The 26,340-nt window shown below is 34.3% G+C and overlaps 1 protein-coding gene and 1 non-coding gene across 3 annotated transcripts in view; both read left to right on the top strand.

The window, feature by feature from the left end:
* Galc (galactosylceramidase) overlaps positions 1-24,590 on the top strand; it is a 59,285-nt gene extending 34,695 nt beyond the window's left edge. For both annotated transcript variants that reach the window (XM_020185887.2, XM_074067388.1), the window contains 9 exons: positions 3,439-3,563; positions 5,439-5,566; positions 10,102-10,191; positions 11,504-11,590; positions 12,043-12,193; positions 12,314-12,494; positions 16,855-17,018; positions 17,972-18,048; positions 22,578-24,590. In XM_020185887.2, coding sequence (XP_020041476.1) covers positions 3,439-3,563; positions 5,439-5,566; positions 10,102-10,191; positions 11,504-11,590; positions 12,043-12,193; positions 12,314-12,494; positions 16,855-17,018; positions 17,972-18,048; positions 22,578-22,724 — 1,150 coding nt within the window. In that variant the 3' untranslated portion in view covers positions 22,725-24,590. The remainder of the gene's footprint in view (positions 1-3,438; positions 3,564-5,438; positions 5,567-10,101; positions 10,192-11,503; positions 11,591-12,042; positions 12,194-12,313; positions 12,495-16,854; positions 17,019-17,971; positions 18,049-22,577) is intronic.
* LOC141421901 (U1 spliceosomal RNA) lies at positions 23,779-23,943 on the top strand. The gene has a single exon (XR_012446591.1). It is a non-coding gene; the product is annotated as a U1 spliceosomal RNA (small nuclear RNA).
* Positions 24,591-26,340: the final 1,750 nt, after the last annotated feature.

The raw sequence follows: 26,340 nt of genomic DNA on the forward strand, positions 1-26,340 counted from the left end.
GTAACTTATGCATGGTAATTCATACAGTTCTGTGACTTTTGACAAGCTGCATATATTTTAAATTAGCAGTTATAAAGTAAATTACTTTATATGTCTTTATACTGTACCTACATATTTTAGTGGGTCTCTAAAACACACAGATGTTCTACATGAATATCATTTTTATGCATATGAACGTTAAAAATTTCTAATGCCCAATCTGTATTCACATTTTTCCAATTGTCTTCCAAAATGTCATTTGTAGATCCGCTTTTAAAATACTTCAGTGGTACTGAAGATTGAATCTATGGCTAGTGCTTGCTAAGGAAGTATTCTTCCATTTGGGCCATGTCCCTGGTCCTTTTGCTTTTGTAGTTTGTTTTTCATATAGGGTCTTGAGTTTTTGTCTGACTGGGCTCAGACCACAGCCCTCCTACCTCCACCTTCTGAGTAGTTGTGATTACAGATGTGTGCCACTACTATGTTTGATCTAATCAAGCACATGAATTTGATTTAGAAGTTACAGCCCTCAAGTTTCTTTTTCTTCTTCCCCATTTTTTAATGATAGTGACCTCTTAAAAAGACCAGGCAGGGTGCCTTATTGTATCACTTCCCCTCTGGCTGACTAATTCCTTGTGGGATCTCTTAATTTCTGTAACTATTTGTTTATAAAACAGATTATTAAGAAAGAACACTATTTTATTTCTTTTTAAAAATGTTTTTATTAGTATATGATAGTTAAACAGGGGGTTTCATTATGTATATAAATATATGACCCCTGGTTTCATTCCTTTCCTCCATTATTCTCCTCCTTTTCTCACTCCCCTACTTTAAATGACTTTGACAGGTTTCAATGTTCCATATTTGTACATGTATAGAAAGTACCTCAACAATATTCACCCTTATTTACACTCTTCATTTAGCCCCCTGCCATTACTCTCCTTTTAACATGACCTATTTTACATTCCTGTTGTTCATTGTTTCAGTGTGTATTCATTGTTCATTGGGGTTTCGCCTTGGTATTTTATCTGTAAACATATTGTACTTTGATCAGTCTAAGCCTCTCTAATACTGTTTTTTTATCTCTTCCCCTACCCTGTATTGTTCAACAGTTTTCAGGGCATTTTGTTGTGTCTTATTCCTACACGGATGTGATGCATTTCAGTATTATTCACTGTCTTGTATTCTTTTCTTCTTTTCCTTCTCCCTGTGGAACTGTTAGAAGAGTTCCACTTTTGGAAACACATATATATATATGCCTTTGTTTTTCTGAGCCTGGCTTCTCACTTCACTTAACATGATACTGTCCAGTTCCTGTGAATGAAAAATTACCTGTGAATGAAAAAATTTTATTCTTCTTTGTGGTTGAATAATATTCCATTGCATCTATCTTTATCTTTATCTCTATATCTATGTCTCATATTTTCTTAATCCATTCATCAGATGTAGGACATCTGGTCTGTTTCTATAGCTTGGCTGCTGTGAATAATGCTGCAATAAACCTGAATGTGCAAAGTGTCTTTAATTGTATCTTGCTTTACAGTCTTTCAGACTGCTTTATTTTGAAGGGAAGCATGTCTTAAATGCTTTGATGACAGTTTAATTAGATTTAAGTTAGCCTTCTAAAACAATGATAAACAGAACAGAGGCAAACTAGTATATATACTTTGTGATGGTAATGCAAGTTCACACACACACACACAGTATTTCTTTTGTTTTTGAAGGAAAAGTTGCTTATCATGGCCTATTGGTATTAAGATAATGCACATTCATGACAGAAAATTTAGAAACTGAAGATAAATACAAAGAATGAAGCAAAATTGCTTATTAATCTTACTGTCCAGAAATAACTGTCCCTAAAAATTTTGGCATATTTCCTCTCATTTTTAATTTATGGCTATATATTTTAATGCAGAATTGAGATACACTGTACAATCCGTTTAGTAAGCTGCCTTTTATTAAATATGACATTATGAACTTTTTCTCCTGTTTAAGTGTATTCCCACTACACTTTTCAGGCCTGTTTTCTACTACACTAAGTAGTATTTCCCAAACTTGCCTTGTCTTAAGAAGCATCTCAGATACTTATTAAGCTGATTCCTAGGCAGCTGCCCAGATGTCACTGAATCAGAATCTACAGGGAGGGTTCCTGGTAGTCTTGTCTAGACTAGGTGTACTCTGTGTGTCTTATCTCGGTGATTCTCATACTGCAGTTTGGGAAATATCTGTGGAAAAAATATACCTCATTTCTGTCTTCCTAGAAGTGGAAGTTGTTTATATTTTAATCAATAGCTTTACACAAACTGAAATGATCAGCTGTGTACAAATATCTTTGTATATATCTATGATTATTTCCTTAGGGTGTATTCTTAAAAACTGAATGTCTAGGGCAGAGATACATAGATTTTGGAGGCTTTTGTACATTTTACAAAATGCCCTCCAGAACATTTGTCTCAATTGGTACTTCTATGGCTAGCCAGAGAGGATATCAGGCATCTTGCAAACTGTGAACAAAATCATGAGAACTCTTATAATGTTCACTGGTAGTGAGCTGTTTTGAAAAGTGGGACTATTATTTCTACTTTGTGTTGAGAGAATTAATCAGCTTTGATTTGCTAAGAATGCCAGTCTGACTTTTATGATGAATGACGACTTGATTAGAAAAATAAAACTCTGAGTAAGCTCTGTTTGTTTTTTAGTTGTGAGGAACCCAGCCAGGTACAAGAACTTCCTTTTTGTGCTTCGATTTTTCTGATAACCATAGAATCACAATATTAAGGTTGAGTATCTGCTGTGGACCTTTAAGGCCTGATCATCTGAACGAATGGACCAAAAAGCAGACTAGCAAGCTGATCCACTTATTACTTATAGTTGAAACAAAATGATAACGATGGTACAGCACAAACTTTATTCCATACTCTTTATGTGAATTTATGCATTTAATCTTTACAACCACTTTTAAGGTAGGTACCGTTACTACCTTGTTTTACATATGAGGAAACTGAGGTCCGGAGAGGTTAAGTGATAGGCGTATGATCTGAACCCATACAGTCTGACTTTTAAGAATTTTCAGTGCAACAGTCCAAAGTCAAGTTCATAAAAACTGTGTCATGAAATGTGGGTGTTAAGCAGGCAGAGTGTTTTGCATTTGACTCAAATTTGTGAAATGTTGGTACTAATTGAGCATGATTCATCTTCTGGTTATACCACTGTTCAGTAAAAAAAAAATGTGCATCCAATATGCATTTGTATTTTTTTTAATTATGTGACTCACCATTAAAATGTGACACTGGATTTTTCAAAATGTGAGTGAACTTAGACAACTTCTATTTTCTTTGTGTGGACATTTTATGTTCATTTACATCATAATTATGATAATGACTTCTTCAGGCTTTTAGACATTTACATTTTTATTTCATGTTGTTTTGGTGTTTCTTTTTAATCAAATGAATATTTTAGCACAATCGCTTGGAATTTGGTGGCTGCTTACTATGAAGAGCTGCCTTATGGACGATGTGGACTGATGACTGCCCAGGAGCCATGGAGTGGGCACTATATAGTGGAATCTCCCATCTGGGTGTCAGGTATGGCTCGGACTTCACCTCTCATTCCCTACAAAACAGAAAACACCTCAAGAGATTATAGAAGCTGCATACATATCCAGGTTTTATGCATGTCTCTATTTTAATGTGTATTTGCTAGTGTTTTATAAGATTATTCTGGGTAACTAGACTACTTTCTGTATTCTGTACTTGATTATTGATTATTCCTAGACAAAGCCTTTAGAAAGGATTGGGAAGGAGAGAGTGGGGAAGGGAAGAAAAGAAGAGGGGAAAAAGAAAAGGGAGTGTTTAGTGATGGAGATAGGAATAATCACCTAAGGTATCACAAATTATAATAATTACTAATAAAACAAGGTATTTTTAAAGATTTGTTTCACTCAGAGTATCTAAAAGTCTTAAAATTAGTCTTAGAAGATTTTATTCCTTTGTATTAGTTCAGTTTTGTTGATTAGTGTTTTAACAAAATAGAAGGTGAGTGAATAACAAATATTAGGTGATTAATAAATATTGTATTTATTGAATCATTTAATGAATAAGTAAATATAAACATTATTTGAAATACCATGGCTTTATATTGTTCCCTAAATCTACTATTGTATGTTGTTAAAAAACAATTTTCAGGAAAAGATAAAATCATGACTCTAATTATAGATAAAAAAAGTAAGCACATGCTTGAAGATTTTGTTGTTCATGATATGAAGGAACCAGGCAAATGTTAAAACCATTTCAGAAGACAACTCAACAAAGCACAAATTTTTATGGAGTAAAGAATGTGAGATGAATTATAAATGAAGACAAACTGAGTTTCCTACAACTGGGAGAAAATCAATTTGATGTCTATTAAACAAGTCATAATTTACATAGCCGAAAGATCATCCATTTCCACTGAAACACAAAATTTTTTCTACAGTACCCTTCATTAGCCACAAAGGAAGCTGAGATCATACAGATAATGGATGGCATGGTCTCACTTTTTCATGAAGGGATATAACCGTAATAATGGATGTAATTTAAATAAAATAAAACATCTGTTGATTAATATTGAAATTTTTCTGTGAATTTTTTAGTAAAAAATATTTAATATTTGTGACTGTTTTGTTTTAAAATTGCATCCGTAGTATTTTTAAAAAATCAGTTTCTTCAATGGTAAGACACTTTCAGAGAAAATTATGAATTCAGTAAACTTGTTTTAATTTTAAACCTATATTTTGGTGATTTTCTTTTTTAGTTGATATGTATTCCTCAGAGATATTTGTAATCATTACATTAGTTATGTCACCATGACATTATTCTAAACTCTTGTTCTTTTACAATACAGAAAAATTAAGTTGGACTTAATGTATTTTGGTTAGTTAACCCCTTAGATGCTGAAATTGTTGTTTCCACTCACCTATGTGAACTATACACATTGCTAATTTTGTGACTATTGGGGTAGGGACATGGAATATTGTTTAGTACATTTTCAGGACCACTTTGGAGGTGACAATAAATATACATGTTGTGGAAAAAATTTGAGACCATAAGCAGTTTTGAATTGCCTTATTAACTATTTTTACTTCTTCTTCTTTTTTTTTGTAGTAATTTTATTAGGATGGGTTAAATAGATGAACAAAGATTGGGAGGAGTAACTGAATTTGCTTTTGGAAAAAAAAGAACTAATCAATACTTTTAAACTGACAGGTTCATTTATTTTTACAAATCATTCCAAGAATCTTGCAATTATACCATTTAACTGGATTAATTACTTAAGAATTGAAATATGAGGTTGGCAAGTATTTTCCTCTAAAATGGAAAATAACTTATTGGAATCAGACTCAAATTGGTAGACAGCTATTTTTTTAAGAAACCCTGTCATCATCATTTTTATCTAATTTGTGTTTTTCTCTTTTTCTCTAGCTCATACAGCTCAGTTTACTCAACCAGGTTGGCATTACCTGAAGACAGTTGGCCATTTAGAAAAAGGAGGAAGCTATGTAGCTTTGACTGATGGTTTAGGTAACCTCACAATCATCGTTGAAACTATGGTAATATTTTGTTGTTGATACTGGGTTAGATCCATTCTTCAGTATTGAAAAAATAGCATAATACAAAACTGAACACCCTTATTTTTTGGTTTTACACACATACACACACACACACACACACACACACACACACACACACACGGGGGGGGGGGAGAGAGAGAGAGAGAGAGAGAGAGAGAGATAGATAGAGATAACAAGGTTTTATAGTTTTCATTTAAAAATTTTAGCCATGAGACAGTAAAACAGTAATATAACTCACTGGTTTTACCTGTTTAGCAGTATTTGTGGAGGAGACTTTCAGGACATTCTCTTGGTCTGATATGTAAGCTTATGGAAGCTGTGGCTTTTTCTGCTTTTAATCTCAGGTTGTTGTTTTTGGGGGATTTTAAGTCTGTTGTGAGAATTGGGGGGATAAAATTAAAGTGACTGAGGGGCTATCATGGAAAGGAAGAAGTTCTGGCAATTTTGGGTGAACAGAGGGATGAAGGAAATAGGGCCTTAAAATGGGACATATGGAGGACTCAAGGGAACCGAGTGGAAGATTGAAGGTGGCAAAATGAGAATGGAGAAGAAGCAAATGGAAAAGATAGGTCTTACAGGTACCTGCCTGGGGAGATCTTAAGTTTCCTAAATTGGCCAATGAAGTTCCAACAAGGAGATAGACAGTTGGTAGAATCAATAGGGGTTCAAGAAGAGGGTTTCAGTTGATTGACTAAGAAATCTGGGGGAAGCAGGATTCAATCAAGGGAATAAAGAAGCTTTAAAAATATGTATAGCTCCTGTTAGGTGAACATCAGTCTCCTTACCCCATAGAATGAATTGGGAAATGTGTCTCTGAAGACTTTGTGAAGGGTTGGTATTAATTCTTAAGATATTTGGTAGAATTCATCTGTAATGCCATTTGATCCTGGGATTTTCCTTCCCAAAAGTTTTTGGTTTACTGTTTCAATCATTCTTCTTGTTATAGGTATACTTGGATTTTATTTTTTTTCTGAGTAGATTTGGCAGTTTCTGTTTTTGTATAAATTTACCTTTTTAATATGTTACCTAACTTATTTGCATGATAATAGTATTCCTTTAGGTACTCCCTTCTTTTGATTTTTTAATGTTGGTAGAAATGTCCCTCTTTTGTTCTCCTGATTGTAGTAATCTCTCTTTTTTTCTTGATTAGTTTATTCAAAGATATGATTAATTTTATTCATCTTTTCAAAGAAGCTACCGTGGTTTGTACAGACTCTCTCTATTGATTTTTCTCTGTTTCAGTAATTTCCATGTTAATGTTTATTTTCTGCTTCCTATGGATTTGGTTTGCTCTTAAGATCTTTTAGTTTCTTAAGATGGAAGGTACAGTTTTTGCTTTGAGATCATTTTTTTTAATACAGGCATTTACAGCTATCACTTACTCTGTAAGTGGTATTTTAGTGTATTCTGTAAGTTTTTTGTTTCATTTTCATTTTTATTCATCTCAGAATATTGTTTAAAATTTACTTTGTGATTTCTTCTTTCACCCATTGGTTCTTTAGGAAGGTATTTTAAAATTTTCACATTTCTGTGAGTTTTACCAAGGGGTTTTTTTGGGGGCAGGGGAAGGTGTATGTGGTACTGTGTTTTGAACTCAGGGCTTTGTGCTTACTGGGTAGGCCCTCTATGGCTTGAGGCATGCCTCAAGCCCTAAGAGAAGACTTTTTTGGGGTCAGTACTAGAATTTTCAACTCAGAGCCTCATGCTTGCTGGGCAGGCACTCCACTACTTGAGCCATGCTCCTAGAATCACCAAGTTCTTGTTACTAATTTTTAATTTCATTACATTGTGATTAAAGAACATACTTCACATCATTAAAGTCCTTAAGTTTCTTGTAGTTTATTTTATTGCCTGGTATATGGTCTAGACTAGAGAATGTATACTTGAGAAGAATGTATGTTCTGTCATTGTGTTGAATACTATATAGATGTCACTTAGGTCTAATTGGTGAAAAGCATTGTTCATTACTTGTTTTATCTGTTATTTATAGTGACCAATTAAAATCTTAAACTTTTGTGGAGTTGTCTGCCTTCTTTTTCCTAGTTCTGTCTGTTCTTGTCTCATGCTATATTGGGACTTTCTTGCTAGGAACAAATATGTTTATATGTCCTATAAATTTTTTAATTACCTGTCATAAAATTTCTCTGTAGTTATATTTTTTCCTTTTGTTTTAAAAGCTATTTTGTCTGCTATTATTTGAGCCATTACAACTTTCTTGTTGTTTTAAAACTATTAATATATCTTTTTCCTTTCAATATGTTTATTTCTTTGAATCTAAAGTGTCTTCTTTCAACAGCATATAGTTAGTTCTTGCTTTTTTAAAATATAGTCTTACATCTTGATTAGATTATTTAACCCATTTATGTTTAATGTTGATGTTGATATAGTTGGATTTTTATCTGCCTTCTTAGTTTTTGTTTGTGTATGTCTCTTTGTTTCTCTATTCTTTACTGTTTTCTTTTGCATTAAGTATTTTCTGAGTAACATTTAATTCTTCTAATGATTTTTTTCACTGTATTTTCATGAATTATTTCTTTAGTGGTGGTTATAGAGGTTAACATATACATCTTATCAGAATCACTTCATATTTAAATTAATTGAATTCCAGATATAGCAACATTATTCCTATGTTACTCTGTTTCCTTTTCCATTTTTTGTTCTATTGTTATTGTACATAGCATGCATGTTTCTGCATGTGTGAAACCTAACAAAACATTGTTAAATTATTTCTTTATATATAAATTTAACTCTTTTTGAAAAGGAAGGAAAGCAAGTATTTATAGCATTTGTTATATTTTCTTATTTATCATTTTGAGTTCTTTTCATTTATTTCTAGGTATTTGAGTTACTATATAGTATCATTTCCTTATTCCAAATATAGCTTTTCTTCTACCTGGCTCCTTTATGCTGTTATTGGCAATTATATTACATTTCTGTAAAGTACAATTATGTACATATTGTTTTATAAAGTGCTTTTAAAATCAATTATGAGAAGAAAGGAGATGAAATTGCATTTTCACTGTCTGTAATATAGTTGTCATTACCAGTACTTTTTGTTTGTGTATTTCAGTTATTGTATGGGTCACTTGCTTTCAGCTTGAAGTGCTTCTTTTAGTGTTTTATGAAAGTTGCATCTACTTTTAATATATGCTCTGTTTTTGTTTATCTGTGCTGTTGTTGTTTTGTCCTTATTTTTTGAAAGATAGTTTGATGAATTGACAGTTTTATTCCTTGAGCATTTTGACATTTTTGTCATCTATTGTTTCAAAGATAAATGATCTATTAATCTTTTAAGTTCCCTTGTAAATGATTAGCTGTTTTTCTGTTTCTGCTCTCAAGATCATTTTTACTTTGACTTTCAGCATTTACTATGATGCCTCCATGTGTATAGCTCTCCTTGCATTTACTTTTAGAGTTTGTTGAACGTTTTAGATGAGTAACCTAACTTTTAAAATCATACTTAGGAAGTTTTAAGTTATTACTTCTTTGAATATTTTGTTTTGTTTTTGAGGTATTGGCGTTTGAACTCAGGGCCTCACATTTGCTAGGCAAGCTCTTTGCCACTACAGCCATACACAAGCCCTTCTTTGAATATTTTTATTGTCATCTTTTCTTGGTTATGGGTTATTTAGAAATTTGTCATTTAGTTTCTAAATATTTTGGAATTTTCCAGATTTTTTTCTGTTACTCACTTCTGTTTTGGTAAAAATTATACTTTGTGTGACTTGAATCATTTTTAATTTGTTAAGATTTCTTTTGTGGATAGGATATGGTATACCTTGGTCAGTATTGGATGAGCATTCTGCTGTCATTGGATGGATTGACCTATAGATGCCAGTAAGGGAAGTTACTTGAGGGTATTGTTCAAATCTCCTGTATATTCTTACTGATTTTCTATGTATTTGCACTATCAGTTACTGTGAGTAGAATGTCAATTTATGATTGTGCTTTTTTTATGGTCTATTAAGCCTGGGACAAAATCTTGCACTGTAAGTGCTCTGTGATTGTTGACTCCTCTAAAGTAAGAATTATGTCTCATACTCTTTTTAAACCCAGCTCATAATAGTGACTATTGAAAGATGATGGCAATGTGAGAACTATTTGTTATATTTGTTTAGCTGACTTTAATGTATTTGTTGTATTTATATGAGATGCCCTTTCAGTGAAAACATCCAGGCTTTTGTTTTTCATTTGATATATTTTACTTGGAAAGTAAATATTACTTTTTTTTTAATAACAAAAAGGAATTCTGAATATGAATGACTCTAGAGTTTACCTATGAATTTGAAGTTTGATTCAGTTGAAATGTCATTCAGATTTGCTTTGACCACATACACACAATACACATTCATTAAAGGCACAGTAGAAAAAGTGTTAAAATTTGAAATAAATTCATATTTGTTATGTAATATATGCCATTAATGTTAATATGGGGGCATCTGTTATATAATATTTCTCCCCCAGGATAGCTTGCATATATTTGGGATAACTTACCTGTTTTTTTTTCCCCTCAGAGTCATAAACATTCTATGTGTATTCGGCCATTTCTTCCTTATTACAATGTTTCACAACAGTTGGCTACCTTTGTTCTTAAGGGATCTTTTGTAAGTACATATATGAGACTTGTATTTTGATTTGAAAATTTTTTTTTCTTTCACAGACCAGCAGTTCTTAAGTGAAATCCTATATTATAAATTACTTTCAACTTGCATATGAATCTCCTGACTTCTTTTAATCAAACAGGACAGAAGCAAGTACATGCTAAAGCTCTTTGTGGCTTTGAGGAACACTTAACAAAAGTTGCAAATTACTCTTGGTGGTCTAAGCATCAGTTATGTGATGTAACAAACTTTCAAGCATTGATCTTTAGAGTACTCTATAGTGAAAACAGTTACAACAACAAAAAAACCTACCAAAAACCCCACCAGATTTCTACCTCTTTGTTAGATTTAAATTGAGAAAATGTAGCATCCTTTCTGATTACTAATGGCATAAAAGAACTGTTTTTTATACCAGAGAGTTCTTAAAAAGATTTTTGCACAGTTTTGATAGTGTATTTTTAAAACTCAAAAATAGAGCATTTTTGAAACAAAGGCACTAAATTGTTTTTAACATTTGCAAAAGTTCTTTAGTGTTAGTCTAACTAATGCCACTGGGTTCACATCTTGGTGAGTGCAAAGCCACAAAACACAACAAGGAAATAAAAGACTGGAGCAAGATTTATTAGCTGCAGTGGTAAGAAGACCACTAGGGTGATTTACAAAGCAGAAGGGAGGCAGAGGGATTTTATTCACCTCCCACATGTTGGTAGGGGAAAGCACATTAGGGATGGGTCCATTCCCAGGCATGCTCAATTTAAGGTTTACATTTCTAAGCATGTTCAGCTTAAGGTCATAGTTCAAGACAGATGATTGTAGGCATATTTCTGGGCATGCTAAGTGGCAGGATGTCGAGCACATGTTCAAAAGGAAACCTGGCAGACAGGAACACTTCTGGGCATGCTCAGTTCAGTATTATAATGAGCTAAGTTTATTGTGGGTTATCTAAAAGAATGCGTCACAATGGCTCAGTGGCCTTTGCTGGTTCTTACAAGTTTCTTCCAGGAGTCTTAACTGAAACAAAAAGAGAAGATAACTCTGAAATTATGTTAACTAGTCTGACTCTTTCAAGCCCAGGAGTTTGTTCTCAACTATGCCTGCCTTGTTTAGTGGCTAAAATTTATAGTATATAAAGTTTTTACTTAAACAATGTCTCACTCTTTTCAAAAATGTTACCACTTAATATTTGGGATGTTTCTTTTGGTAAATAGAAGCAGAGTGCACATTGTTACTGCTCTATTCTTGCTGGTACTGATTTAGGAAATCCTCAGAGAGATGATTAATCATTCAACCATGTTTTTTTGTGTTTTCTCTCCAGAGTGAAATACCAGAGCTACAGGTGTGGTACACCAAACTTGGAAAACCATCCAGGAGATTTCTTTTTAAACAACTGGATTCTCTATGGGTAGTTAGTTTTAAAATAAATTTCTATATCTTGAGCATTTCTATATCTTGAGTCAGCAGTGAGATTTTGTGACTTTATCTCCCTTAGGAAAATCCTAAAAGAGAAATAAGCAGGGCTGTTAGTGGCATGTATTGAATATAGACAACCTTTGAAGAGCTTATGGTAAAATGAAAAAGAATAGGCTAAAAAGAAGTAGATCTGGGGATCATCTATTCCTTTCCTTTATGCACTTAAATTCTTTAAAAATTGTTTCTAGAAAGTATAGTTTTATGAAGTCTTGTAAAATACTCAGATGCCAAGGGCCTTGATATTTGTGTGTTTTTCAAGTGTTTAGGAAGTCCTAACAGGAATAAGTTGGGCTTTTTTTAATGCTTATTGTTTTACAAACTTGTTTTGTGCCAATGAGATGAGTCCCAGCACCTGGCCTTGAATGCAGATGTCTTGTTTTTCAGCTCCTCGACAAAAAGAACAGTTTCACCCTGGAACTGCAAGAGGATGAACTGTTCACACTCACCACTCTCACCACAGGTCGCAAAGGCTTCTACCCATTTTCTCCCAAATCCAAGCCTTTCCCAAGTACCTATAAAGATGATTTCAACGTTGGTAAGCATTTTTAAATAAAGTATATCTTTATTTATATTTAGATCAGAGAAGAGAAATCCTATAGGATTTGATACTGAGTTACTAAGCTATTAAGCAGAGAATTTATTGTGTTCTGAACAGATTACCCATTTGTTAATGAAGCTCCATATTTTGCTGATCAGACGGGTGTGTTTGAGTACTACACAAACACCGATGACCCCGGAGAGCATCATTTCACATTACGTCAAGTTCTCAATCAACGCCCTATTACTTGGGCTGCTGATGCTTCCAGCACAATCAGCATTATAGGAAATTACCAGTGGTATGTAAGATTGATGTTCTGAGTGTAGCTCTGGCTGAAATAACCTTGTAATGTTGTTGTTTACATTCTGAAGTAAAGCGTTTTCAACAGTTACCCTTGTGCCAAGAACCCGATAGGGGTGTTGAATATCATGATAACCACAAATCAAATTGTTTCGCTGCCTTTGTGTCCTTCCTTCATGTTAGCCTTTTTTAATGACTATTGTAGGGGAAGTCTGAGGATTTTTTTTACCCAATTATAATTTAACATTTGTTTATAGAGTTTGAGATTTGTTTTTGTTTTGCTGGAAATTTGATTCGTTGATCTAGTATTGCCACCTGCTGGATCAACGGTAGAATTATACTATCTTTGCCTCAAGACAATCTTTTACCAGGTGATAGATGGAAGTAGTAAAAAAGAAATCAATTTTAGTTGGCTAGGTAATAGAACACATTTCCTTAGATATATGTTAAGGAGAGATATTGTTTTTCTTACTTACCTAAAATATTACCAAATCAAACCTTTACCTTCTTTAATTTAGTTACTAAATTTCAATGTGCTGCCTTATTATTTGATTGTTTTTTTTCCCCATTACTAGTATAATTCTGTGGAAACACACACACACACACACACACACACACACACACACACAAAATCATATTTAGAGATAGTAAATAGTAATTCCATGCCACCAAACAGCCATATCCAAAGCTTGAAAATCAGAGAGGGAAGAGAAGATAAATCTGAAATTCCTTGATTGCTTATCTGCATAATGCTACAGAAAAACTTTATCGCTTTTGTATGGCCTCACTCCCAGTTCTAAATTCTGATTCTAGCCCTGAGCTCTGATGTAAGTCTTGAGAAACTGCAACCCTATGGCATGGCATGTAGCACCTTGGAGAATTACTGAGATGTAGTGAAGATTTTTCCCTAATTTAGGATGCCTTTGGTGACTTGTCTTCTTACATAATAAAAACACTATTTACCACATTGTGTTTGAGGAAGATACTTTTCTGATTATGGCAGTGGAGTTTATGGACTTCCTTATTTGTTTTCTAAGACTTACAGCTTGGCTTAAGTGTCCAAGGCATGAGCTCCATTACTTTGGTCAGCAGTGTGGAAGTCACCCTGAGAAAGTTTTTAAGTTTCACTGGTAGCTTCCAGCTCCCATTTTCCTAAACACTACAGACAGCTATCTCTAAATTCAAACTCTCTTATTTCTGGCTGGGATTCCAGAAAAATTGAGAGGCCCTTTAATTGTAGTAGAGAGATGAGGTACTGTATTAGGCAAAGATTAACAACAGCAGCAAAATCCCTCTTGTATTTAAACACTTGACAATATTTAAATAACAGTACTTAGTCTTTACCATGATCTGCTTCTATGAATAAAAGAAGTGAGAAAGGAGAATGTGAGAGAGGGAAAGAAGACACATTCTGAAAGAAAAGGAACTGGCAAACAGCAATCTTTCATATCAAGGACTCTTTTCACCTTTCCTAAGCTCTACTTTCAACATGTTATTCTACTGCTCAGGGGTACTCAGTGAATCTCTCCTGCTACCAGGTCATCCCTACACTTCCATGCTTGACTTCAGAGATCCTTTATAAATTGGTCTCTTGTATTTATCCTTTGCTGTTTACCAATATTGCATCCTTTGCTTGAGGCAACCAGATCTGTTTAGAGAGCCACACAGAACCCTAGTTCATTTCTGTTGTATGTCCACTTGGTGTGGGGAAAGGAGGGAATGAAAACTGGGTGATAACACTTTTATGAACTTCCCACAATGACCTTATGGCATAGGTGTCACTCTCCTCACCTTATAGATTGAGAAACTGAGGCTCTGAAGTAAGATGTATATAATTTTCTTGGCTGGAAGCCAGGTCTTGACTGGCTTCTTGGCTATACCTCAGCCTCATTTTAACCATTGTTTTCTTTCTAAGAATAGGAAAAGGAAAATTTACTTTATCTGTAGTGGTTCTTCTAGAAAATCAGTTCTCAAATGTCCACAGTGCCAGCAGTTCTTAGAGTTGTGTGGTGCAATGAGCCTCTTCTTTGATACTTAGATTTTGTTGCATTTCATTATGATTTGACTATAAAAGAGTAGGCTTTGCTGAAACTACTTAAGACTTTCTATTTTATTAATAAGCTTTGGTTGGGATCTGAGGACAGTCACAAAGTGACCTTTCCTCCCAGCTGAACTCTCCATTCTGTTGATCAAATTTGCTGATATATTGGCTGGTTTTTGTTCTTTCAGTGAGACTGCAGAATTTTGGCTGTGGAAGAATAAAGTACACTTTTATCCTCTCTTACTCATTATTTGCAAAATTGCCTCAGTTTGGATGCAAGAATCACTTACTCTAGAATGTCATGTCAGAAAAAGGAAAATAGTTCCATTTTCCTCTGATTCCCACTTTAAATAGAGCGAGTTTATGGTACTGGCAGTATCTGTTGCATTTTCACATTTGTGATGAAGTATCAAAGAGGTAGGGGTACCCGTCCTTAGTGGCTTCTGGTGATAATCTACAGAAAGAAGAGCTCCCCTGATGTCAGAGTGTGTATAAGAGACTGGCTTCACTCACTTAGCATTCAATCTTCCTGTAAAGTAGGAATTACCTATTGTAATTGCTTTTTTTTAAAAAATAGGTTCCTATAGATAGTAAAATTACTGTGCAAATTTCTCTAAGGGGAAACTCTGAGGAATGCAAAATTCCAGATTCAGTACTTTCCCACGCCATTTCTAAAATAGGTTTCTTGGTTGTTTTAGTATTACTTTAGATAAATTGATTGCTTTATTCCTTGGTTTTCTGCAGGTTTTTTTTTTTTTCTGATTTGCTGTTCGATATTGAATAGGAAGTGAATTGTTTTTAGAGATAATGTCTGTTTGGGTGGTCGTATTGTCTCTAAAGGAAAGTGTTTTATTTGCTAGCATGTTTAAAAGGAAACCTGAAGGAGAACTCATAAAAGCTGATAGTTCCTGGCTGACTGAATCTTTCCCTTTCTTTGATACAGTGCTGTGGGTCAGTGATCTTAGAACCAAGGTTATAGTACCTCTGTATAGACAGATGCTCTGTATGGTGAAATGGTCCTTGAGGTGAACCATCAGAATCACCTGGAAGTTGTTAAATGTGGACATTTGAGGGGCACACTCTGGAGTTACTGATTCAGACACTGTGGGGATGGGGCCCTCAGACTGAGTTTAACAAGCCCTCTAATGCTGCTCTGGTTTGAGAGGCCCTCCTGCCAAGTGAGCACAGAGGTGACTGTCTGCAGAGGAAAAATTTTAGATAGTTATTCAGGAGTTTTTATGTCTTGATAGATTTAAATGTAAAAATTGGATTCAAAGTAACATATGTTTTCCCAGAGGCTCCAATCATTTCTTTCATTCATTCTCCTTGCTGGTAGAATTCTGAATAAACCTTTTTGTTCAGAACTATGTGGAAAATTTTATCATTTGGTGTTTGAAAAAAAAAGTAGCTTCTTTCAATATGATATTCTTAGAATGACAAACTTGTTTTATTATAGAAAGACAAGAAATAGGCTCAGAAGAAACTTAAGAATAGTAAGTATTACTATCTGGTAACCTACTAAAAGAAGTAATGAAATGGCTTGATGTAAGCATGTCATCGGGAGGATTCTTGAGGCCTGTCCATGCTACAAGCTCAGACTTAGCAAGTCACTTTCTCACCCCAGGTAAAAGATTAAAAGCATTTGCTATGAAGTGACATATTTATGCTACATTAGGAATGGCATAATTTACAAGTACTTATAAGCATATATGCAAATGTTACAAGGTATCCCCTTGTACACTGTTATATGCTAATAAATTAAAAAAAATGAAGACAGGGTCTCATTATTGTAGCGCAGACTGGCTTTGAACTCATGATTTCCCCTGCCTTCACCTCCCTTATGCTGAGATTACAGGCATTCTTCATCATGTGTGCCTTGTATACTCTTTTAATGTAAGCATTTTATTTCTGCCATAGTGATATAGTCAGTTTCTATAGCCCTCACTCTCAAGCTTTAAGAATCACAGGAGGTACTTTTTTAAAAATGCTGATTCCTGGCTCTTCTGTCCCTCACCCTCAGAGAGTCTGATTAAGAAGGTATAGGTTACAGCCTAGAAACCTGCATTTTTCCTAAACTCCTCAGGCAATTTGAAAGCAGGTGGTCCCTAGCTACAAAGTAGAAATACCACCCTTCTGGTTATGGAATTTTATCAGGTCATCTTTGCTCCATTGCTAGAGAAGTCACTCTGTTCTGATGGAATCCTAAAGCTGTCAGAGGGGACCAGTAGAGAACAATACAATATCCACCTTCTTCACATTTGGCCAAATTTGGCCACCTCAGCCAAAAAGAGTACTAATTAACTATTTCATTCTGCAGGGCCAATATGACTATAAAGTGTGATGTTTACATGGAGGCCCCTGAGAGGGGAGGTGTATTCATTGCAGGACGAGTAAATAAAGGTGGCATTTTGATTAGAAGTGCCACCGGAGTTTTCTTCTGGATTTTTGCAAATGGATCTTACAGAGTTACAGGTGACCTAGGTAAGTGACATTTTTTATAGCACATGACTTACTATGTGGCATTTTACTTTAAGTTGCTTGTTATTTGTGGGAGCAACAAAGAGTCTTATCTAAAGGTGCTTGTGCATCTAATTGGGAATAGATTTAACACATGCATGCAGATACCAAACAATTCAACATTATAGGGTTATTTATCTGGAGACAGGCAGTTCAGTAAATGAGAAAATAATTGTATAAAACTTTTTAGGTTATTGTGGGTTGAGCTTGAGTGTGAGGATAGGGTTTGTGTAGACTGGGGTAAGTGGTGATGGGAGGGAGAGAGTGGTAAGAACAGTAGAGTAGGAATGGCCTTATTATAGCATGACTGATCCAAAAGGTACCTTACTGATTTTCTAATCTAAAACAGAGAGCCAAAGAGGTTAGTAGATTTGCCCAAAGTCTCAAAAACTTGTTAGTGGTATAATTGGAACTAGGAATTTAAATCTGCATCTTTAGTGTCCCCACTGTTCTGTGTTTTAAATTGCCTGCTTGACATTTCATTCTGAGTTTCTCTCAGGCATGAAAATGTAATAAATGCAAAAGTTAGCTTATCCTTTTCTCCCCCTAATTGTAAGCAATTCCACTAGATGGAAATCTTATTGTAGTCTTGGACTGCTCCTTTCTATTCTCTGTATTTAGTCTGATCAGGTATAGATGTACGCCTGAATTTTGGATGCTAACTAATCTCATTCTGTTTTGAGCTCACACATAGTTTATGGCTCAGAATAGGATCTCAGAGTATGCTCATGGGATGTATGACAGAATAGAGATATTTTATATTAAATCAGGTGTAGATCAGGAAATGAAGCGATGTAGTTCTTTATTAAGGCTGACTTCACTATCTACAAATGCCACTTAAGAAACTCTACTATGTTGTACAATTCTGTGATTTAGATTTTAAAAATATATCAATTAAGAATCTTTTTGTGTTACAGCTGGATGGATTGTGTATGCTTCAGGACGTGTTGATGTTACAGCACAAAAATGGTATACACTAATCTTAGCAATTAAGGTAAGTATTGCTGATTGGAATGCCTGAAGTTAAAAATATTCTCATAAATTTCTAGAGTTTTCTGTTATAAAATGAATGGAGGAAAGTGACAAATAATGAAAAGAGCCAGAAAATCTGCCATGGAACATGGAACCAGTAAACCATCCTGCCCATAGGATGAAAATGTATATAAGAGCAACCCACATAATAACCAGCAGTTGGCTTTTTCAGACCACTATTTTTTGAGTTTTGTTTCTGTTTGTTTGCTTGTTTGTGTTTTGAGTCAGGGTCTCACTCTGTAGCCCAGGATGGCCTCTAACTCTCACTCTTCCTGCCTCAGCCTCCTGAGTGCTGGGATTGCGGGTATGTACTACCACTCTGGGCTTGTTTTTGTCTTTTAAATTGAAGGGTAATTGGTAAAGTCAATAATCAAACTACTTTTCCAGTTTACTTGAGTCAAGACTATAATTGGAATTTATAGGTATAAGCAAAGTCATATAAATTTGTTCCTAATAGTTTCAAATAATTTGGTTATCAGCTATAAGCACAGATTTCTAGATACTGGTTTCCATGAATAGTCTTATTAGAGAAGATACCAGAGTAATGGTAGTATAAAGGAGATCTAAAAGTAGTCATCAAATCATTGGTTGATCATGAGCTACTACTGATTAATAGTGCTCCCAAGGAAGTTACTGTGTAAAATGCTGCTCTCTCCCAAGGTAGTTCTCTCAGAATTTTGTTAGTTTGTGACTAGAAATTAAAAATGAGATTCAAATAACTCTTTAACTTGTTCTCTCTGCCTACTCAAACAACAAAAAATGACAGTTCTAATTCTTTAAGCATTAATGATACGTATTGAGGATCTAGTTGGAAGGTAAGGTAGTTCACTTAACCATACCACTCTTGATGGGCATAACTTTGTTCCTTATTATGGGGAGATACCAAATATGCCTCCTGGCTACATATGTGCTATTGTCTATTAAAGGTAGATATTTAGAAATATAATTCCATTTAAATTTTAACGGATACTGTCATATTCCTAGGCAAACTGTACCAATTTTTTGTGAGAATTGTAATAGTATATGATATTATTAATTTGAAAGATTTTTTTCCAAGGTAATCAATGATTTGCATTTCTTTTACTATAAAGGAAAATACACAACCTACTTTGTTTATTGATGATTTGTATTTTCCCTTTTCTGAAGTTTCTTGAAAAGAAACACATTCTTTCCTCATTTATCATTGTATTGTCTTTTTCTGATGAATTTGTATAAATTTATTGGATATTTTGAATTTTGACCTATTGTGCATAGGTCAAAATATCTTCTTCTCTTTTGTCATGTGTATCTTAATTTTGCTTATGAGTATTTTGATGAATAAGAGTTTAAAATTTTGACATTTTCAAATATTTCACTTAAAAAATTTTGTTGCTGTTGTTGTTGGTATGGGTGCTTAAACTCAGGGCCACATGCTTGCCAGGACGGAGTTCTACCACTTGAGTCACTCTGCCAGTCCTTAAAATTTCTTTTTGTATTTTGTGTTTTATACTTTATTTAAGTAGACCTTCCTAATTTCGAGGTTAGGAACATTTTTCCCCAAACTAAACTAAGTTTAGGATTTATTTTTATGTTTAAATCTTTTGTCCATCTGGTATTTATTTGTGAATTATAATGGAAGTGCCCAATATAATGTTTTTTAAAAAACAAATAATAGCCATCATCATTTATTGAATAGTTTGTCCTTTTGTACATAATTTAAAGCTTCTTTTTATGTAATAAGTCAATACACATACATAGACTTGTTTCTAAACTTTGTTCCTTGTATTGGTCTGTTTATTATTGTTTAATATCACACTTTAAATTATTAGCTTTCTAAAATTTTTGATTGTATGGTTTATTTCCTCACTTGCTTCAGAGTTTTTTCCTGACCACATAATAAATATCCACATAATATCCACCTCATTCTTGCCCCTTTTCAATTGCTTTTTTTTCAAAAGCTTTTATCAGCACCTGATACCACACATAGTCTATTTTGTGCTCTGTACTTTTGATATATCCACTCTTGTTTTAGCTGTTTCTTCTGTAAAATTATGTTTTCAATATAAAGTGATTTAATTTAGAAGTTAGCCTTGTTACTAGGGTAGATAAGGAAGACTTATACCAGTCCCATCCCAGCCCAATTAATTCTTGTTTCTTTTGCAAAATTCTGCTTCTCCCTTGTGCCTCACCTTTATGCCAGTATTCTGAGTGTCTTTCTTCAACTATCTAATCTACAACAGTCTCTCAAATACTCATCCTCATGTCAATCTGTTTTAATTCTTTACTTGCTATTTAGTGTTTATATTTTATTTATTGTATGTGTGTTTATGTGTCTCCTTCTCCTAGAATATAAGCTCCATAAAAGCAGGGACTTTGTCTTTCTTTTTCAACTAAATTCCAAGTGTATTAAATAACATTTGACATATACTATTACTTGCATAAATGAAAAAAATCATCTATTTTTTCCATATTCCAAATTATAGCTGATTTGAAGGATTTATTCTTTTTACGCTGGACATTTGTTGAAATCTTCTCAGCAAATATCAGGTGCACGGTTGCATGGTGGTTAGAATAATGGACTTTGAAGTCTGCTGTGTTTCCCTTGTAAACATTTTTTTCACTCAGCTTCAAATTTCCCATGCATAACATCATGAACACTCTTCTGAGGAAGACTAAATGAGGTTATATATGAAAGTTTGGTACAGTAAATGATATGCTGAGTGCTTAATGAATCCAGTTAATATTCTTAGGAGCAGTGTTTAGGAACAGATAGATGAATATTCCTATTTCCTCTCTGACCTTTACTAAGACTTCCTTACCTCTTTGAGATTCTGCTTTCTTATCTGTAAAATGAAGATAATTTTTGAGAAGTTGTTTTGAGAGTTAAACGTGTCATTCTTCTATTCTTCATTCAACATATTTTTATTAAGCACTCACTACCTGCACTTTCCTAAATGCTAGGGATAAGTAATGAACAAGACAGACATTCCAGGACAAATATTTCATGTAAAGGTCAGATGTTTCAGGCTCTTGTAGATGTTTTAGACTCTGTGGGCCATTTAGTCTCTGTTGCACCTACTTAGCTCTGCTGTTGTAGTGAGAAAGCAGTGATAGACAAGAGGAAAATGAGTGCGAATGTCTGTGTTTCAGTGAAATTTTACTTATAAAATTAGGTGACTGACATGAGGATCAAGGTTTGCTGCCCCTTGTTGTAAGACAGTAAACTTATAAATGAATATATGAATAGTTAAGAAAAACGGGGTAATGAGGTAAAGTAGCTCCCCTGATCTAATTTTCTAAGTAGGCAGGGCAGGGAAGACAATGCCGAGTGGATGATGTTTGAGCTTAGACCTGAGTGGTGGGAAGAACAATCCAAGAAGACCACAAAGGTGTTGCAAAAGGCAGGCAGGGCAGGGCTAACCTTATTTGGGCAGCAGTGGGTAGCTAGGATGGCTGGGGCCTTGGGAATGAATTGGGAGGGGGAGAAGTTGAGGCACTATTAGGCAGGCTTTATGCTTAATATGGTTTGTATGTGTGAGTCCCTTGGCTTGGTGGTAATACTTACGGTCCTAAAAATGGCAGAGTATGTTCAATAAGCACTTTTAGAGTAGAAGGTTGTTTGCAGAAGTATAATAAGAGGAATATGGCTCTATATTTGGAATTGGGTGATGTGTATTCAAGCCCTAGCTCTTGTGATGAATCTATGGCTTTGAGTTTTAATCTGATTAAGCCTCAGTGTCTCCATTCATAAAATAACAGAACAAATTGAGGGCTGATGTGTTATAATTTTAAGACAAAAACAGATTAGTTTTTGTTTTGGGCCTAATTCTTTGACTCTCTAGCTTCTACCTTTTAAGAGTTAACTAGTTTTACATGACTAGCTGTAGTTGGTATGCTTTGATTGTGTGCTCATAGTGTACTACAGTAATGATAATAAAAGCTAGCATTTATTGTTCACCATAACCATACACTAAGCTAAATATAATGGCAACCTTCTGAGGAATTTTTTCTTTCTCTGTCATGACCAGTAAATCACACCTAATGGATACTTCCCTTCTTCTGCCCCGTTACCACACCGTATTATCAGTTTAAATGATGTTTACCATTTTTCTAACTTAGGGATAGGCATTGAAGGGTTGGTGACCATTAGTCACAATACCTATATGTCCAGCTACTGTAAGTAACAATTAAAAAAATTCAATGGGCTTTTGTCTAAAACTTTATAATAATATTATGAAAAGTATTATGCTTTTGTTGGTTTTACACTTTGGCAGAACGTCAGGAAATGCTAAAGTATTCCTTATACCTTGGGAACTATTTAAATACGTATTTCCTATTCTTGCTGAATATTTTTCCTGTATTTCAGACATGTGGAATTGTGTTCTGCCATGGTAAGTCTTGAGTGAGAAAGACATTTGCTCCACTGAGTAGACGGACTGTACGTTATTAAGAAACAGACTTCAGAGGATCATTTCCATGTGTTTTCAAGTAATACCTTTCTCTCTACTCCAGGGTCATTCCTCCTTTGGCATGTTGAATGGCAAGACTCTGTGGGAAAATGTCCATGTGAATTACCCAAGGAATGGCTGGGCTGCGATCGGAACTCATTCCTTTCAATTTGCACAGTTTGATAACTTTTATGTGGAAGCCACACATTAGTTCTCACAGAGCATTATCTAACACTTCTAGGCTTTTGGTTTAGAGCCAGTTCTTGTTTTCATGGACCAATGTGTGCCTTTTGATGCTAAAAATAATGAAGAGTAAATGGACAGAAAGATATATTTTTGATTGATCCTGTGAAAGATTTTAGTAGGACTAATTCCAAAGAGACTATAGGTGAATCTTTAACAGTCCTGTCTTCGGTCCTGTCTTCAGGAGCAGTTGGAGTGGTTCATATCTGGAAATCTGGAATATGAGGCATGTCTCTGTCTGAATTGCAAGTGATCATGTAGATGGCCATGACTTAATAGTCACTGAGATGCTTTTATGAGTGCTGACTCTGTGTCTGAGTGAGCTGATGTCCTCATCACAAGATTATGCTCCATAAAGGAAGCTGAAGAACACTTTAGTATGCCACTCTCACGATGTGATAAGTGTTTCTTTCTCTCTCGTTTTGAAAAGATGCTTTTGAGTTTCAGAGTATGACATGTGGGATGATTTGAAAAATACCTCATTAATAAACTAACTCTAAAGCTATTTCTGGAGTAATAAATATTAGCAGATAAAATGGGTTGCTTGTGTTCTCTGATTCTTTCAATTTCCACTTTTAGTTCTGTAACACTTAAAATTCTCTGAGGACATTATCCTAGGTGCCAGTGCTGTAAGTGTGCCTTTTGTAGTTTGTCCTCACACGTGACACTAGGAACAGACTAAATCACAAATAAATACTTTCATCTCTTTATATGTGGAACACTTAACCTTTTACTAGCTCACAGAATGGATCATTTCCTAATGTTTGCATGGTTAGATGCACTGCTTACATTTTCAATGTGTTTATCGTTAAATATGGGTGAGCATGTTTCTGAATAGTATGATTTGTATCTAAACATTAGAAGCAGATCAGTTATTCATGTGGGTAAAGTAGATTCTGGAATTCTTTATAAGGAAAGAGTTTCTCATCAAACTAAGGCTACTACTTAGGAATGTGTAATGGTCTAACAGGCTTAACTAAAGTGAAGTTCTGTATGACTTTGAAGACAAGAAGCTAATTACTATACTTATCTGGCAGGGGAGATTACCATGATCACGAAGATGGTTTTCCTAGGGCGAGGTTTATCCATTGCACTCCGGATGTGCTGACCCCTGCGATTTCCCCAAATGTGGGAAACTCGACTGCATAATTTGTGGTAGTGGGGGACTATGTTCACACTCTCCCCTAAAAAAAAAAAAAAGAAGCTAATTACTAAAATAAATCAGATGGCAGAGAAATAATTTTAAAACCAAGTCTAAGTGATTTGCAGTTCAGATCTATAAATATTTTTGAAAACTAACATATAGATATAATGAATATATAATAAAATGTTCTAATTTTGTGTACAGTTCAATCAGTTTTAATAAATGATTACACCCATGTAACCAACACTCCAGTCAAGCTACTGAAGTTTCTATCACTCCAGAAAATTCTCTTATGTACTTATGCAGCCAGTTTCCCTACTTCCAATCTCAGGTAACCATTGATATGATTTCTGTCACTGTAAGTTAGGATTCTTTATTCCAAACTGTAGAAGTCACATCACATGCTATGCACTCTTGTGAATGGTTTCTTTCAGTCAGCATATGTTTTGAGATTTTTTTCCATGTTGTTTGCTCCTCTTCATTTCTGAAAAGTACTCACTACACCATAATTTGGTTTTTCCTTCTCCCAGTTTCTAGTATTACCAATAAAACTGCTGCCAGCATTTACATACAAATCTTTGTATGGACAAAGGTTTTTCTTCTTCTGATTTAATGCTGAGGGAGTATGTTGTTGGGTTTTATGTTAAATATATGTTTAACTTAATAAAAAACTACCAAACTGCTTCCAAATTGATTGATTTTTATACTCACGTCAACAATGTTTGAGTGTCAATTATTCCATATTCTCACCAGTTGTTCATGTTGTCATTCTTCCCAATTTTAATCCTTAATTTGGGGTGTATGACAGGTCCATTTCTCTGATGAGTGAAGATATTTCATGGCTTTTCATTGTCCAGTCATACATTTTATTTTGTGAAATATCTATCCAAATATTTTTGTCATTTAAAAATTACAGCTTTTCAAGCGAGGGAGGTGGTGGGGAGGAGGAGGGGGCATGGGGGGAGGGGGGAGAGATAGCCCAAACAATGTATACACACATGAATAAATGAATAAACAATACAAATTTTATCTTTTCATTGGGTGTAAAAAAGTGCTTAATATAATCCAGATAACAAATTTTTCTATCAAAGTTTTACAAATTATTTTCTCTATTTCTGCAACAAACCTGATGGAATTTTGACTGTAAGTACATTTAAATTATAGATCAATTTGGAGAGAACTGATATCTGAAAAATATGGATCTTTCAATCCATGAGCAAGTTATGTCTCAATACTTTAGGTTTTTATAATTTCAGCAATTTCTGTAGTTTTCAACCTACAAGTCTTAAATGTGTTACACTAAACTTATCCTGAAATATTTTATGCTTTTAATGTTCTTCTAAATGCTTTGTTTTTCTTATTTCCCTTTTCAGTTGCTTGTTTGCACATACATAGAAATATCATTCTTGTATATTGACCTTCAATCCTGAAACCCTCTTTTCTAAATTCACTTTTTGTAGCTTTTTTTAAAAGTAAATTCTTTATTTTCTACGCATGCACTTTTGTTATCTGTGAATGTAGACAATTTTGCTTTTTATTAGCATATATTAATTGTAAAAAAGTAATTGGTTTCATTGTCACATTTTCATACATGCATATAATGTGCATTGATCATTTTCCTCCTTCTCCTTTTCTACTTTGACATCCACTTTTACCTTCATGTGCCTCCCTTCCTTTGATAGCCGCATACGAGAGAAAACATTTTGTCCTTGCAAAATAGCATGTCCATTTTTCTGTAAATGACATGACTTCATTCTTCTTTATGGCTTAATGAAACTTTTGTGTATATATACCACATTTTCTTTATCTATACATCCTACGATGGACACCTTAGCTGATTCTATGACTTAACCATCAAGAGTAGTGTGATAAACATATGTATGGAGGTATCTTGATTGTATGTTGACTTTGATTTTTTGGCAGTAGTGGTACAGCCAGATCATTTTTTAATTTTTGAGAATCTCTGTGGTGATTTTAATTATTAATTTTTGAGGAATCTCCAGTAGTGATTGCCATAGTGGCTGGACTAATTTACATTCTCCCCAACAATGTATAAGGGTTCCTTTTTGCCACATTCTCACCAAAAATGTTTTTGTTTGTTTGTTTGTTTTTTTGATGACAGCCATTCGGACTGGGGTGAGATGACATCTCCATGTTGTTTCAATTTGTGTTTCCTGGTAACTAAAGATGTTGAAACTTTTTTTCATGTATTTATTGGCCATTGTACTACTTTTAAGAACTGTCTCTTCAGTTCATTTGCCCATTTATTGATGGATTATTTTGTTCCTTTGGTGTTTAATTTTTTGAGTTCTTTGCATATTCTGGACATTGATCTCCTGTTGAATGAATAGCTGGCAAAGATTTTCTTCTTTTCTGTGGGCTGTTTCTTCATTCTGGTAATTGTTTCCTTTGCTATGTATAAGCTTTTTAATTTCATGCA

Source organism: Castor canadensis, chromosome 3 (genome assembly GCF_047511655.1).
Source record: "Castor canadensis chromosome 3, mCasCan1.hap1v2, whole genome shotgun sequence".
Classification (NCBI taxonomy): Eukaryota; Metazoa; Chordata; class Mammalia; order Rodentia; family Castoridae; genus Castor; species Castor canadensis.